At 43.5% G+C, this 14,205-nt stretch overlaps 2 protein-coding genes across 5 annotated transcripts in view; one reads left to right on the forward strand and one right to left on the reverse strand.

Moving 5' to 3' along the window:
• The window catches only part of LOC147683518 (alpha-1,4-N-acetylglucosaminyltransferase-like), a 717,934-nt gene that overhangs the window by 245,842 nt on the left and 457,887 nt on the right, over positions 1-14,205 (reverse strand). The window lies entirely within an intron of this gene.
• Positions 8,652-10,514, forward strand: LOC147683519 (general transcription factor II-I repeat domain-containing protein 2-like). The gene has a single exon (XM_086942540.1). It carries the CDS (start codon positions 8,652-8,654, stop codon positions 10,512-10,514), a length of 1,863 nt encoding a protein of 620 aa, XP_086798666.1.

Consider the following 14,205-nt stretch of genomic DNA (forward strand, 5'->3'; position numbering starts at 1 on the left):
CTTTCTTTAATAGATGATTTGTATACTCTCCTAGTCTCACGTAGTAAGACTGGATTTTTTGGTTTTAAGGACAGGGCTCTTTTTAGATCTTTCAGTGCCTTAGTGCACTTTCCATTAAACCACCCTTCGGGCCTTTTGATGTTTCCTTTAGGGACTCAAACCAGCAGATTTTTAATGTAATGCTGTATTTTAGAGAAAGCAGTCATTACGGTCTTTGGATCGTTGTGTTCCTCCAGACAAGCAACAACATCAGCGGCACATGATGTAAGCACATTCTGCAGGAACACTCGGGGCTCAATTTTTTCCCATTTAACAACATATCCGTTGGTTTTAGTTAGATTGATCTGATACGGGTAGGTGCATACAGTCCCTTTCTTACGGTGAAGCCCTGTGACATTTACACCGATAATCAGTGGATAGTGATCGCTCGATAGATCTTTCCCAACTTCCCAGGAGGTTATGAATCCTGAGTTGACAGGGGTAATTAAGGCGAAATCAATTGTCGAATTACAACCTCTGACATTAAAGGTTGGCTCGAATGGGGCAGGTGGTGAACAAATCTGGTTGATAAAAGAAAAATCTAAATTAAAAACAATGCCATTAAGAAGGGACCCCATCTTGGTGTGGGAAAATTGTATGGGACCATCCTCCCCGTAATCTGACAGACCACACAAGTCTGTTTCGATAAACGAACAAATGGTACAATTAAAATCCCCCACCCACACAATCCTTTTTTCCCCTACAAGGTCTTCAGCAAGTCTAGTAATACAACTCATCATTTTTGCCATAGTGGGCTCCATCTCACTACTTGACATGTTATTGTAAAAGTTCACTAATACAATATTCTGAGTAAGACCCCACTTAAATGATAATATTTGAAAGTGCTGACTAGAGAAGAATTTGTATACTTTAACATCCACAGTAGTTGAAACATAAATACAAAGTCCTCCCTTGTTGTGTCCCTGTGCTGATGCAATAGCCGGGGAATGAAAGGTCTGATATCCTAGCAGGTGTGCTTCCTCAAGAAGCCATGTCTCTTGGAGGCAAAGTATGCCATGATTTTGGATGAAATCTAACCAAGGCTTGTGGGTAATTTTGCTTCCAAGACCCGCCACATTCCATGAAAGCAGCGAGTGAAAAACCTTGCTAGGGTCGGCTTGGTTGCATCCAAGTTTCTCCTTTGAATTAAGAGCATGCGGGAGGGGTGCATGTGGTGTGGCCGCTGTTATTATAGAGATAGCAAAACTACAATCATTTATAGATAACTGGGATTGGTAAGGAACAGGGTTAGGATCCAAGGTAGGGCTCTTTATATTTTCCCCAGATTTCTTGCTTGTCCAACGTTCGAGTGTGCTGGCTGAATCAGCTAGAGCTGTAGCGCAGCCACGCGTCAGGTACCTATCAGGCGATTTTTCCCTTGTACATGTTACATTGAGTCATTCATTCTCATCCAGTCCGGAGAAAGGATGGAATAAATTAGACAAAGGTATGTCCCAAATATCCCTCGGATTATGGGTGTGGAAGTGATCTCTGGGATTATTGACATAGGAGTTGTTATTGTTAGACAATGGTTGGTTTGGGTACATTGGTGGAAAACAGAAATTATTATTCCTGCTGTGAAAGTTGTGAGCAACCGGGTTCATAAATGAATCCGGTCTGTGTGGTGCATGGGGTCTATACATCTTAGGAGGGTAGGGAGTAGGCATGAGTTGGAAAAAAGGAGTATCATTTCAATTATAAAATCTTTGAGCTGGGTTCAAAGTTGGGTTTGGTCTATATGGCCCTTCAAATCTCCATTTATTTAGTGGGAGATGATTTCTATTCATCGTTGGTGGGTTATTATTAATTGAGGGCTTCATAAGAGCTTCCGGATAGAAGTAGCTCAAGTTATGCGTAGAGATTCCTCCCTCACATCTCCCTGGGAACCAGTCACTGATATATGTGACCAGTCTATGGTCTTTAAAATTGACGATGATCACATCCCCTTCGATGTCCTTTGGTCTAGATCCCACCCACTTGCATCGCCTAACTGAGACTATGTCTCCATTTAAGTGCGTTGGGAGTGGTCTATTTTTTCGCAGCCAGTAAATGACCTTATTTTTAAAACTGGAGTAGTGTTCTGGGTTACCATCTGGCGTGGGCGGGACTCCTGTAAGAACGATGACATAATTTAGGGATTCCGGGGGCAAATCAGTGACATTTCTAGTTCTTATTCTAGTTGTTTGGGTAAGCCTTCTTGGGGGTTCTTTTATGGTATGGCCTCTTTTTTGTGTACCTATATGAGAATAGGGATTTTCCTTATTTGTATTATCAATTATTGTGGAGGGTTTAGTATCCGCCAATGGGTTAGGTCTCACTACGGCAGGCTTTTCAATTAATGTAGGAGTGGCAATGTGTTGCTTGGGTAAGTCACTAGGAGGCTGTATGACTAGCGGGTGCATATTACTTTGATCGCCAGGATTGTGACAGGGTGCTGCCTTTTGTCCTTGGAGGATCTGGTCCATTTTCTCTCCTAACCTTATAACCCTTTCAGTGAGTGGAAGTATCAAAGCCTTGATAAGGCAGTCAATATCATTTAATAGGCCTTCATAACTTGGGACAAATATCGATTTGGTAGTCAAATGCCCTGTTGGGTCCGCATTCCCTACTTCTTTAGTAATCTTGTGCGAGGAGTACATATTACTAATAAGAAGTCTATTCCCCTTTTTGATTCCACCCTTCCTTCTTCTCTTTCTCGGTGGTGAACCAGAGGCACTATTGGATCCCTTAATGGGAGATTTTTTAGACTTTTTGTCAAGTGTGGTAATCGGATGACAATCAGATCCTAAGGGTGTAAATATAGGGGAAGGTACATTTATATCGTGGAGAGGTGCTACATCATTAGGTAAGGGAGTGCTTAAGTCAATTAACTGATTTTGGGTTGACTCAGAAGAATTAAGGTCAGGAATGACTATAATGTCATTTTGGGCAGGGTAGTTGTTCTGGAATATAAGCGGGATACCATCTGTACTAAGTAGCTCAGCATCAGGATCTTTGTAATTAATTAGATCTGTTGCAGTACCTGTATCCCCCTTCTGGGCGGGGAGTGGTCTTTGTTTTAACAACTCGATGGAAAGACAGCGCCCGGCTCGCTTCTCTGCAAGCGTGATCTCCCTATCGACTTCACTCTTCACTTTAGCAAAGAATTTGTCCAATGGGCCTGAAAAGGGAGCCCCTGCCGTGCCCGATAGGGGATTCGTTTCAAGTGAAGACATTTTAGGCGTATAAAAAGGAGTTCAAAAGAACAATATAAAGGGAGCCTAAGGGTGAAATAAATAACAAACCCGGCTAAGCAACAGGAGTCATATAGGGCATAACAATCATTAATACATGTGTGATACTAGTAGTATGAAGCTATAATCAATGTCAAAGAGTATTGACTATACAGCAGATCCGCTTTCACAATGTAAGGGGGGTGGCCCAGCCCGGCCTCCTACGGCCCCTAACGGCCACAGACAGTCCCGCCCTTGTCCTGGGCTTCTCCCGGCGCTATCCTGCGCGCTTCCCGCGCAGCGGGGCCAGTCTGTTGAGTTTATAGGAAAGGGGAGGAGCTTGCAGGGAGAGCGTCTCAGGTGCTGGGAATCAAGACGGGCGGGCACTCCTGGGACTTGTAGTCCTGCGCCCACCCTCGCTCGCAGCCCTGCTCCAACAAGCGCCCCAAGTTGGTGGTTGGGCGCTCGATAGGATCCTCTTGGCGACGATGTTCAAATCAGGGTAGAGGCACAGTCCCAGACAAAGCGGGACCCGCGGAGCGGGTTCCGCGAGAGGTGGCGGGAAGAGCAGTGAAAAAACCAGGCATCTCGCAGTCCCAGCCTTAACAGCCCAACGAGAACAGATTCAACGATGCCCCAGGTCCAGGCAGTTTTTGCAGCAGAGATGATGGGGAGGAGCCTGCAGGGAGAGCGTCTCAGGTGCTGGGAATCGAGACGGGCGGGCGCTCCTGGGACTTGTAGTCCTGCGCCCACCCTCGCTCGCAGCCCTGCTCCAACAAGCGCCCCAAGTTGGTGGTTGGGCGCTCGATAGGATCCTCTTGGCGACTATGTTCAAATCAGGGTAGAGGCACAGTCCCAGACGAAGCGGGACCTGCGGAGCGGGTTCCGCGAGAGGTGGCGGGAAGAGCAGTGAAAAAAACAGGCAGCTCGCAGTCCCAGCCTTAACAGCCCAACGAGAACAGATGTAAATGCTGGTTTCCTGATGAGTTTTAACTTGTGATGGTTATTAATCTCAGATACAGTATTCCCTTTCTTTCTTTTTAAGGTAAGTCAGTAAGTAAATCTTTATTGTTGCAATATAATACATAATAAAATCACAATGCAAAACACATAAAATCGAACCATCATCATAAATTCCTAAAAAGAAAAACAGTTAAAAACCATTACAATTTTAGATACTCATTTGCACGCTCTAAGACAGTGCAATGAGAGACATTCAATTAATCAATCAATCAATCAGGGAATTGTAAGCGCGCTACTCACCCATGAGGGTCTCAAGGCGCTGATGGGGAGGGAGGGTACTCAGGTCCGTTCAGCCGAAGGGGTCAATTTATGCGATCCAGGTTTATAAAAGGTAATAAGCGAATGCTTATGATAATGTTGAGTGTAAACACTGGGCTTGGGAACAGTGACTTATGGGGGAAAGAAAGTCCAAAGTGGTTGTTTAAGAGGACTAAGGTGGTACGGTTTGAAATTAAAAGTGCAAGTGCTTTCTCCTTTGAAAATTGGGAATTAGACATGATTGCAGGCAAGTGAGGATGCTGTGGAAGATTTAAGGATGTAAATGCACATTAAAAATATTTGAGCGCACATGGAAATGCACATTAAAATGCCCATTTAAAGGAACAGGAGCAGTTAATCTTCTTAAACAGTTCCCTCCTCCTTACCATTGTCCAAATCCTTAATCGCAGACAGCTTATCAAATCTCTTCAGGAATTTAACCATTGCGCAGATCAGACCAATGTCTGTAGGACAAAACAGGCCAGCACTGCCTCCCAACATGACCTTGTACCCTGATCTCCTCACTTCCAGCACCAGAACTCATGTCAGTCCTCCATGACAGAATGCACAGGCACAATGTTTTCAGACACATGCATGCATAATCGACAGACGTCCTTCTCCATTGGTGAAAATGTCTTAATCGGAGTAATAGTCCCAGTTTGTACATTAGGAAGTGCACCTTGGCCCGGTTGTATACGTTTTGCTGTGGTAGCCCTGTGATTTTAGCCTGGTGTAATTTTGAAGTGTCATCCATCCATGACTTCTCTTAGACAGTTTGACTTTGTCCTCTAGCATTGATAACAATTGTGTACTGGATTTGGTTCCTTTGTTGAACTCCAGCTGGCCTAAAGACAAGTCCCAGGCATTTGTTAGGCCAAGGGAATACAAGGCCTGAATTAAGTAGATGCGTGCCGGAAAGCCAGCCTGAATTCAAGTTCATGCCAAAGGTGACAACCCAAAGAGCCCGCTGGTGCCATCCTTAGCCAAATACAACAGGACATGACGGCCGCCTTCCGAGCCTGAGACTGTTTGGCATGCCAGCCTAATTTCTGCAGGGGATGTGTTTGGAGGTAGTGGGAAGTTTGACCTGTATGTTGTAAGTGCCATTCTATCTAGGGCAGGGGTCTCCAACCAGTCGATCGCAAGCTACTGGTAGCTCGCCGAGACCCTGCCAGTAGCTCGCGCTGCTCTGTGCTGAATGTGCTTTATATGCCAGCCAAAGCCATTGTAAATGCCCACAGTAATGTATTTTATATTGATGTTTATGAGCGGATATGAAGCCGGCATTCCAGCGTCTGTACTTATTATAATTATAATTACGGCGCTCTTCTGAATCTATTTACGCCGAGTCTGAGCGATGCAAAACCCCCCCACCCTCTTGAGCGGTCTCTGCAGACAACAGCACCCGCCCTCACCCAAATCAGCAGCTATCATTGGCCAAGTCGCTTAGCTGGGGCGGGGTGGAGAGGATGACGTTCGTCTCCTCCATGATCAGGGTCTCGTGACCCTGTGTAAGCGCCCCCTACCTCTCCCTCACAGGCACCGCGCAGCTCAGTCACGAGTTAAAGTGCGGAGCTGCAGCGGGCGTGGCAGGGCAAAGCAGCAGGTCCAGCAAGCTGGAGAATTGAACTGCACCATCTGCCTTGAGTACAGCCTGCTGCCTTCTATCAACTGAGCAGTTCAGCAGCAGGTAAGGCAGGGAAACCGTGAGGCCTCTCGGGGGTGTTAACAGGGATGTGTTAACTTGGTAGCGGGTCCGCCGCCCTTGTCTTGTGACTTAGTAGTTTTCCCTGGCCTGGAGTCTTATGTTGAATCCGTGCGTTTGGTGTAGCTTCCCTTTGCCGTATACTCGTATAGTTTCGAGGGGTCGGTAGCTGTGCAGGTGAGTGTGGTGGGCTGATTCATTTTGTTTTGGCTGCCTGCAGGCCTTCTTGGGTCTTGTACACCGGATGGTTATTTCTCCGATATAAAGCTGCGACAGTTTGGGGGCCCTTTGGATCGTTGTGCATTGTGTTTTATTTACTGCGCTATAAGCTTAAATGCACAGCCGACATCTCCTGACACATACCTTTCAAAACATAATTAGAGTGTGTGTGTATGACTATGTATGTTGGCATGCTATGGCGGGCCACAGCTTCCACACCCCAGTGGTCGGAGGGTGCAGGCAGTGAGGGCTGCTGACTTGCACTTTAAGTAGTGCAGGGCGCCGTGGCCAAGAGTGCAATAATACAATTTTTGAATGTAGCCAGAAAAATGCTTTCCCGGCTCAGACCTTCGGCTTGGAGGGGTTTTCAGCACATGCATTGCTCGAGCAGGTTTAGCTGCTGCACCGTCCTGATTACAGTGTCTGCAGTGCAAATAATTATTAGAGCACATATACATCAATAGCTGCACTTGGACAGCTGCGCGTCTGTCCCGTGCCTAGGTAGATGGGTAGGGGAAAAAGTGAAAAGAACCTGGTTGCCCTGAGAATTTTCTGCAAAGGTCACTTCTGCTGCGTGATAGGTCAGGCCAAGTCCATCATTTGGTTCCCTAGCCGTTGGTTTTCCTATTGTCGACCACCGAGTCAGTAACGTAACCATTTTCTTTCCTAAATTGTATTTGGTTTTTGCTGCGCATATCTTGTTACTGTTTCTCCCGAATCCAAACGCTGTTTTGCTCAGTGTAGTGTTGCCCTGAGATAAATGCAAACTTTATGTGTACTGTACAGACTTGGCAGGCAGTTTTGTTGTATTTTGTGCTGCTTATGCATATTTCCGGTATGCAAATGAAATGTATTTCTGCACTGAACTCTGAGGCCTGCTCTGTCCCTCATAGAAGCACAGTCAGCACTTCGAGGCCCTACTACGCCAGCCACAAGAGATACTAAGAACGTTATGTGTTGTACAGGCCTTTTGAGCAGGGCTTTAAGTGGGATGAAAAACCTGGGGGGTCTCTCAGGTGCCGCAATTAAGAAGGGCAAGCTAATAAAAGCTCAACACCTGTGCTTAGCATAGTGTGCCAACCGACTGGTATTTACCTGCTTCCGTCATTGCATCCAGAGTTGTAACATTAAATTACACATAGTGGAGTGGTGTATTGGAGAGAGGGCGTCAGGTGAATAAGAGCAAGGCAGTTAAGATTTGTGCTTTAAAATGCTGCTTTAGTAAATGTCTGGCAATGAATCGAACCAAATATAAAATGTGGGACGGTGGCTTAGTAGTTCATGGCTCTGGACTCGAGACTCCTATGTAGAAATGACATTCTGTGTTGGAGATCTGTTCAGCAGGTGCATGCATCCCTTAATTATGTAAAAAGACTATCATTGGGAGTCACCTGCTTACTGATGGATGACGGGTTGAGAATTATTGAGTCATTGTGGACTCGCCCTGTTGGCTTCTGGGTAGTAGTAGCAGCTGCTGGCTTGGCCAGTGATGAAAGCACTGTGTAATATTGTAATTAATAATTATAAAGCTGTTAGTGGGCAGTCATACTTTTATGTTGGTAAGTGGAGTTTGATTTCTGTACAATGCAGCATGCACTGACACACACATGACTGTTGCCGCCCTAGTCAGTGCCAACACAGGCACCCCTGTGCCGTGGTGCAAGGGTGCTTGGGTTGCAGACAGCATTTTTCTGCACAGGAAGGGGCACCTTCTATCACAAAAAAATCCTCTGAGGCATTTTCCTCTTTCTGTGTGTGCTGCAGCACACATTTAAAAAGTGAAAAAAAAGAGGAGGAATAGATAAAAAGGTATTTCTCCTTGTTACGCCTCACCTGGGGCGGCAAAGCATTTTTGACACCTTCCCATAGCAACTTTGAAAATGTGCCAACATCTATGGGTGGATGCTTGGTAAAACCCATGCTCCACTCATGGAACACCTCTGTGGAGCAGAGTAACGCAACACAGCGACTTGCGCTGCCTTGCCTCCATATATGTAGGAGACCATTCAAGGCCAGGCAGGGTGGCTATGCGTGGCCTCATACATTTTGTATGTACTGTGCACACTCAACTTATTTCAATGTGCTGGCATGGGCGATAATGAAGAAAGGGGAGGCATTGTGTGGCAGTATTGTAGCCGTATGTTGACTTCATCCACAAACATTGTTCTTCTTGCTTACAGCCTTAATAACTCATCATGGATGAAGAGGCAGGTCCCTCCAAAAAGGCAAAGAGCAAGACTTACTACTTCCATGAAGAGTGGGAGAACACATTTTTATTTACACAAATTAAAGACAACAGTGTATGTTTAATTTGTGGAGCTAAAGTTGCAGTGGGAAAAAAGGGCAATGTTGAGAGGCATTTTTCAACTAAGCACATGCATTTTGAAAGGAAGTTCCCTAAAGGAAGCAGCCTGAGGGCACAAAAAGTTAACAAACTCAAATCTGCATTGCAGACACAGCAATCTTTTTTTACAAAGCCCATGAAGAAAGCCACTGCAGCAACTGAAGCATCCTTCGTAGTCACCCATCACTTGATTAAGCACAAAGCAATATTTTCAGATGGAGCCGTTGTGAAGGAAGCAATGCTTCTAATGACCAACTCCTTATTCAAAGACTTTAAAAATAGCCCTGAAATTATGTCTGCCATTTCAGATGTACAGTTAGGGGGAAACACTATGGCAAGAAGGGTCTCTGTATTATCCACCAACATGATGGAGCAGTTGGAGCGAGATTTGAAGACTTGCAAATATTTCTCTCTTCAATGTGATGAATCTGTTGATGCAAGCGATATTGCACAGTTAGCAATGTTCGTTAGAATGGTTTTTGAAGATTTTACTGATAAAGAGGAATTTTTAACTTTGTTGCCTTTGAAAACCACAACCAGAGGATCTGACATTCACAATGAGGTGAAAAATTATTTTGTGAAACAAAATGTCCCAATAAAAAAGTTAGTGGCGATAACCACTGATGGTGCACCCGCAATGATAGGGCGTCATTTGGGCTTCATTGCCAATTGTAAGGCAGATCCAGATTTCCCTCCGTTATTGAACTACCATTGCATTATACATCAACAGGCAATATGTGCCAAGGTAATGGGGTTTGATCATGTGATGACTCCGGTTGTTAAAATTATTAATTCAATTCGTGCAAAGGCCAAGCAGCACCGAACCTTCAAGTTGTTCCTTGAAGAACTATCAGTTGAGTATGGGGACCTTTTACTGCACACTCAAATACGATGGCTTAGCAGGGGAAAAATACTGCGAAGATTCCTTTCGCTATTGCCAGAAGTCAAAACTTTTATGGAGTCCCGAAATGAAGATACCACACTGTTATCAAACACTCAATGGTTGCTCGATTTAGCTTTTTTAACAGATGTTACAGAAAAATTAAATGTATTGAACTACGAGTTGCAAGGCAAAAACAAGACAATAACCAACATGGTAAGTTCTGTGAAAACTTTCAAATCTAAACTTAACCTTTTCATACAGCATGTACAGAAAAGAAAGATGCAGCACTTTCCCTCTGTGCTCCAAATCCTTTCAGAAAACAAGGCTGAGGCTGAGGTGCTGGACATAGAAAAATACAGCAGCCTCCTCATCAGGCTTAATCAAGAGTTCAGTGACAGATTTAGTGATTTTGAGCAACTGGAGCCCTGTGTGATGTTCACTTCAAACCCCTTCATGGAAGTGGATGTTACTGACATTTCAGAGAAAATTAGTGTGCTTTTGAACCTTGACTCTGCCTCAATGGAAATGGAGATTGTCACACTTCAAAATGACGTTGAATTGAAATCAAGGCAATCTGACATAAATTTCTGGAGCCTGGTGGATGCTGAAAAGTTTGAGAACATCCACACAGCTGCATTGAAACTTTTTTCCCTATTTGGCTCAACCTATCTTTGTGAATCAGCATTTTCAGATATGAACTTTATAAAATCTAAGTTTCGCACACGTCTGAGTGACAAACATTTAAATGACTCCATAAGAGTTGCCCTCTCAAGCTACACCCCAGATTTCAAAGCATTAGTGGACACCATGCAGTGTCAAGTCTCTCACTGAAATAAGTTGAATAAATCCGCAATCAATACTTGTTCAATGACAGTCCCTGGTGAAATCCCAAATCTAAGCATCTGTTTCATTATGAACACCGAGATTAAAGTGGCTGCAGAGAAGAATCTTCAGCCCACATTTTTTTATTACTTTTTAACAAAAACAAAGGAATGTGTACTGCAGGCCTGTTTTACAGACAGAAGAAAAAGTAGCTGGAGAGAAGAATCTTCAGCATCTTTCAAAAGTCCATTTGTTAATACATACAGCTGTTAGAGTTGCCTGAACAAGAACAAAGCAGTGTGTACTTCTGGGTGGGTTTCAGACACCAAGAAAAAAGTAGCCGGAGAGAAGAATCTTCAGCACCTTTCCAAATTTGTATTTGCTGCACAAGAACAAAGCAGTGTTTGCTGGAGGCCTGGTTTATTGAAAACAAAGAAAAAAGATATAGCTATGGAACAGAAGAATCTTCAGCATCTTTCAAAAGTCCATTTGTTACAAACAGTTGTTAGAGTTGAACAAGAACAAAGCAGTGTGTACTTCAGGGTGGGTTTCAGACACCAAGAAAAAAGTAGCTGGAGAGAAGAATCTTCAGCACCTTTCCAAATGTTATTTGCTGCACAAGATGAGAGACAACAGTGTTTACTGGAGGCCTGTTGTATTGGCATCAAGAAAAAATGAGCTAAAGAGAATAATCTTCAGCGTCTTTCAAAGTTCTTTAGTTGAATAAGAACAAAGCCATTTGTACTGCAGTCCAGACCACCAGGCTCCCAGATTACACAGCATTAGAGGACATCATACAGTTCCACATTGAAGGTAAGATTGCTTTTCCTGACTGTTTGTTATTTGAGCTGCATTACAATGATTATTTCAGTGACAGCTATTGAAAGGTCTTCTTGATTTTTAATCTATTATTGTGAAAGGTCAGAAAGTGGTTTGACAACACAACACAAATCCAAAATCAATCCTTTCAGTGTTTCTAGGGAACTTTTAAGTATTGTGTTCAAAGCACAGTATGGTGGGCTATGACGAAAATAGGTTTTTTGACCTTTAACGTCAATGAAAATGGGCGTGGCTGGTCACTCGGAAAAATGCGCGAGTTGCTTGGGGTGTGGTAGCTCACGACCATTTTCACTGACCAGAAGTAGCTCTCACTACACAAAAGGTTGGAGACCCCTGATCTAGGGAGCCTCGCCCTCATAGGTCAGAGTGAGGAGGATCTTAGCTTGCTCCACCTGCAAGATTGGCGTAAGCATAGGGCCATTTAGTTTGTTATACAGAGACCTCAGGCCAAAAACCAATGCATTGCCCTTCTTTCTTATTTCCTCCATTTGATCGCTATCCTTAATTCCTGTTAAGGTGACCTCCTAGGTAATTGAAGGTTTTTACTGATTCAATTCTTTCGCCCCCAAAGAAACTAGGTATGTTTCTGTATCTTTTTTGCATGCACTTCTAATATTTTAGTTTTTTCCTGTTAATGGTGAGCCCATTTCTTGTGGAGCAAGCAAGGGTTGCATCAAGCAGCCGCTGTAAGATGATCTTGGTTCTGCTTGAAAGAACTAGGTCATACGCGCACAATGATAACTGGAAGCCCCCCAGTTTGGGCGAATGAGAATCACTTCATTTAGTAAAGAAGTAAGATCGGCGAGAAACAGATTAAACATGGATGGGGCCAAGGCGCATTCCTGCTTCAACCCTTGCATTGTTTTAAATTCCCTTGATAAATTAGAGCCATACCCTAACTCAATTCTGACCCAGGTGTCAGTATGTGGTAGTTCAAAGGCTTTTAACAATCCAGTTTGCATGTTTAGGTTGACCAGTTTCCTCCAGAGCTTTCCTTAGTCCACTCTATCAAATGCTAATTTATAGTCAATAAAATCCAAGTAAACCGGGTACTTGTTCATTTTAGCAGAAACAACCAGCAGCAAGAGTGTCACGATGTTTACTGTAGTTCCTGTTAGCTTTATAAAACCGGTTTAGTCTGGAGGAATAATTGAGTGCGCCTCAGCCCAATGCTGTAATTCCTCCAAGAGAACTCCTGCATAGTATTTTGCATCATTGTCAATTAGGGCTACTAGACGATAATTTCCAGGGTCGCCCTATTCCCTCCTTTGTATATTGGGGTGACATTCAAGTTCCTCCATGAGGATGGGATGCTGTGATGCTGCATAACGGCGTTAAAGACGGGCTAATTGAGCATCCAAGAATGATGGATGCTCCTTGTAGATTGCTGGTGGAAACCATTGGAGTCCAGTGCCCCTTCCCTGCATCCCTTGTCAATCTGCGTCTGGATAGAGCAAGAACTGATGGTGCACCCGGACGATGTTTGGACCCTCTCCCTGTGTGCGATTTGCGGTGTACTTACCGGATCTTAGTCATCTAAGTGACACCTAAGGTGTTCTTCTTGTGCCCCTAGATTATAGTGACTGAGCAGACAATTACATTAGGTAGCCTCGGAAATATTGGAAGCAGATGATTCCCTTTCTTTCTAAATGTTGACATATAATGGCTACATTATTCCCTCTGTAGAAGCCACCAAGGAGTTCCATGACCATATAGAGCCAGAAGGCCACATCCAATGATTCATACAAATATATCTTCAATCTGTTCGATTTCATATTTTGAGGGAAGTGGTGAAAAGTGAGGAAGGTGTTTTAGGTGCATAAGGGACAAGTGAAACTGAATACAGAATAAAAAATTACGATAAAGGAATCTTACTCAGACCAAGTTCAAACAAACATTAGCAAGAGCAAAGCATGTGGCTTGCATTGCGATTGTATGTGTGTGATACACACAGTACATCAAACAGGGGTGCCATTAGACCAAGCATGTTAAATTGTTTTTGCTATTTTATATCAGGAGAAAAGTACAATGGTACACGAGGAACACAGTGTGTAACAACCATGTGCTGATTTGCTGCATGTCAGTTACCTGTATAGCTGAAGCATGGTACTAGTGTTCTGCAGCTGACTGCAGAGCCACGTATGGCAGGACTCTAAAACATAGGATAACAGAACGTTGGGAAAAAGAGAGGGCTTGAACAGGCAAAGAATCTAACAAAATGCTTATTAATAAGAAGTGACGTTTTGTTATACTCCAGGAAGATGCTACACTGTGGTCTACAATTCTGCCTCACATCTAAGATTAATTGAAAATGGCGTGTACTTCTACAGAGGTGTAAAGAATTTAAGCCAAAAGGCACAGTGAAATAACTATTAAATTCTTTCAACAACCCGTTCAATTATATTTGAAAAATAAAATTTCAACCAAACAGGTCAAAGTTAAATAGGACAGATATTCATCTGAGGTAATCATGATATGACTGTTTAAATGTGTAAATTTAGACCATTAAGTAAGATGGTGCATGGATGAGGATGATGATGATGATGACTAGGAGGAACATGAGTAGGACTTTCAATTGCTTATTATGGAATGTAAACCCACTTATTGTATTTCAATTAATTATGAAACGATTATTGGAATCAGGTGGTGGGGTGCAAAACTGTGGCTAAATCACACTATCAAAAGATTCCCTATTAGCGTCTTCCAAATATGTCTCATCCAAAGCATATACAATATAGGAATCTCAATAGGAGACTCATCAGAGCAAATGTAAAGAGATGTTTTGCAACTACTGAGAGAGTACATTGCTTTATTGTTGCGACCGTTGACTCAGGAAACAAGCGCGTTTCAATATACTAAT

This window comes from Lissotriton vulgaris, chromosome 11, assembly GCF_964263255.1.
Source record: "Lissotriton vulgaris chromosome 11, aLisVul1.2, whole genome shotgun sequence".
Lineage (NCBI taxonomy): Eukaryota > Metazoa > Chordata > Amphibia > Caudata > Salamandridae > Lissotriton > Lissotriton vulgaris.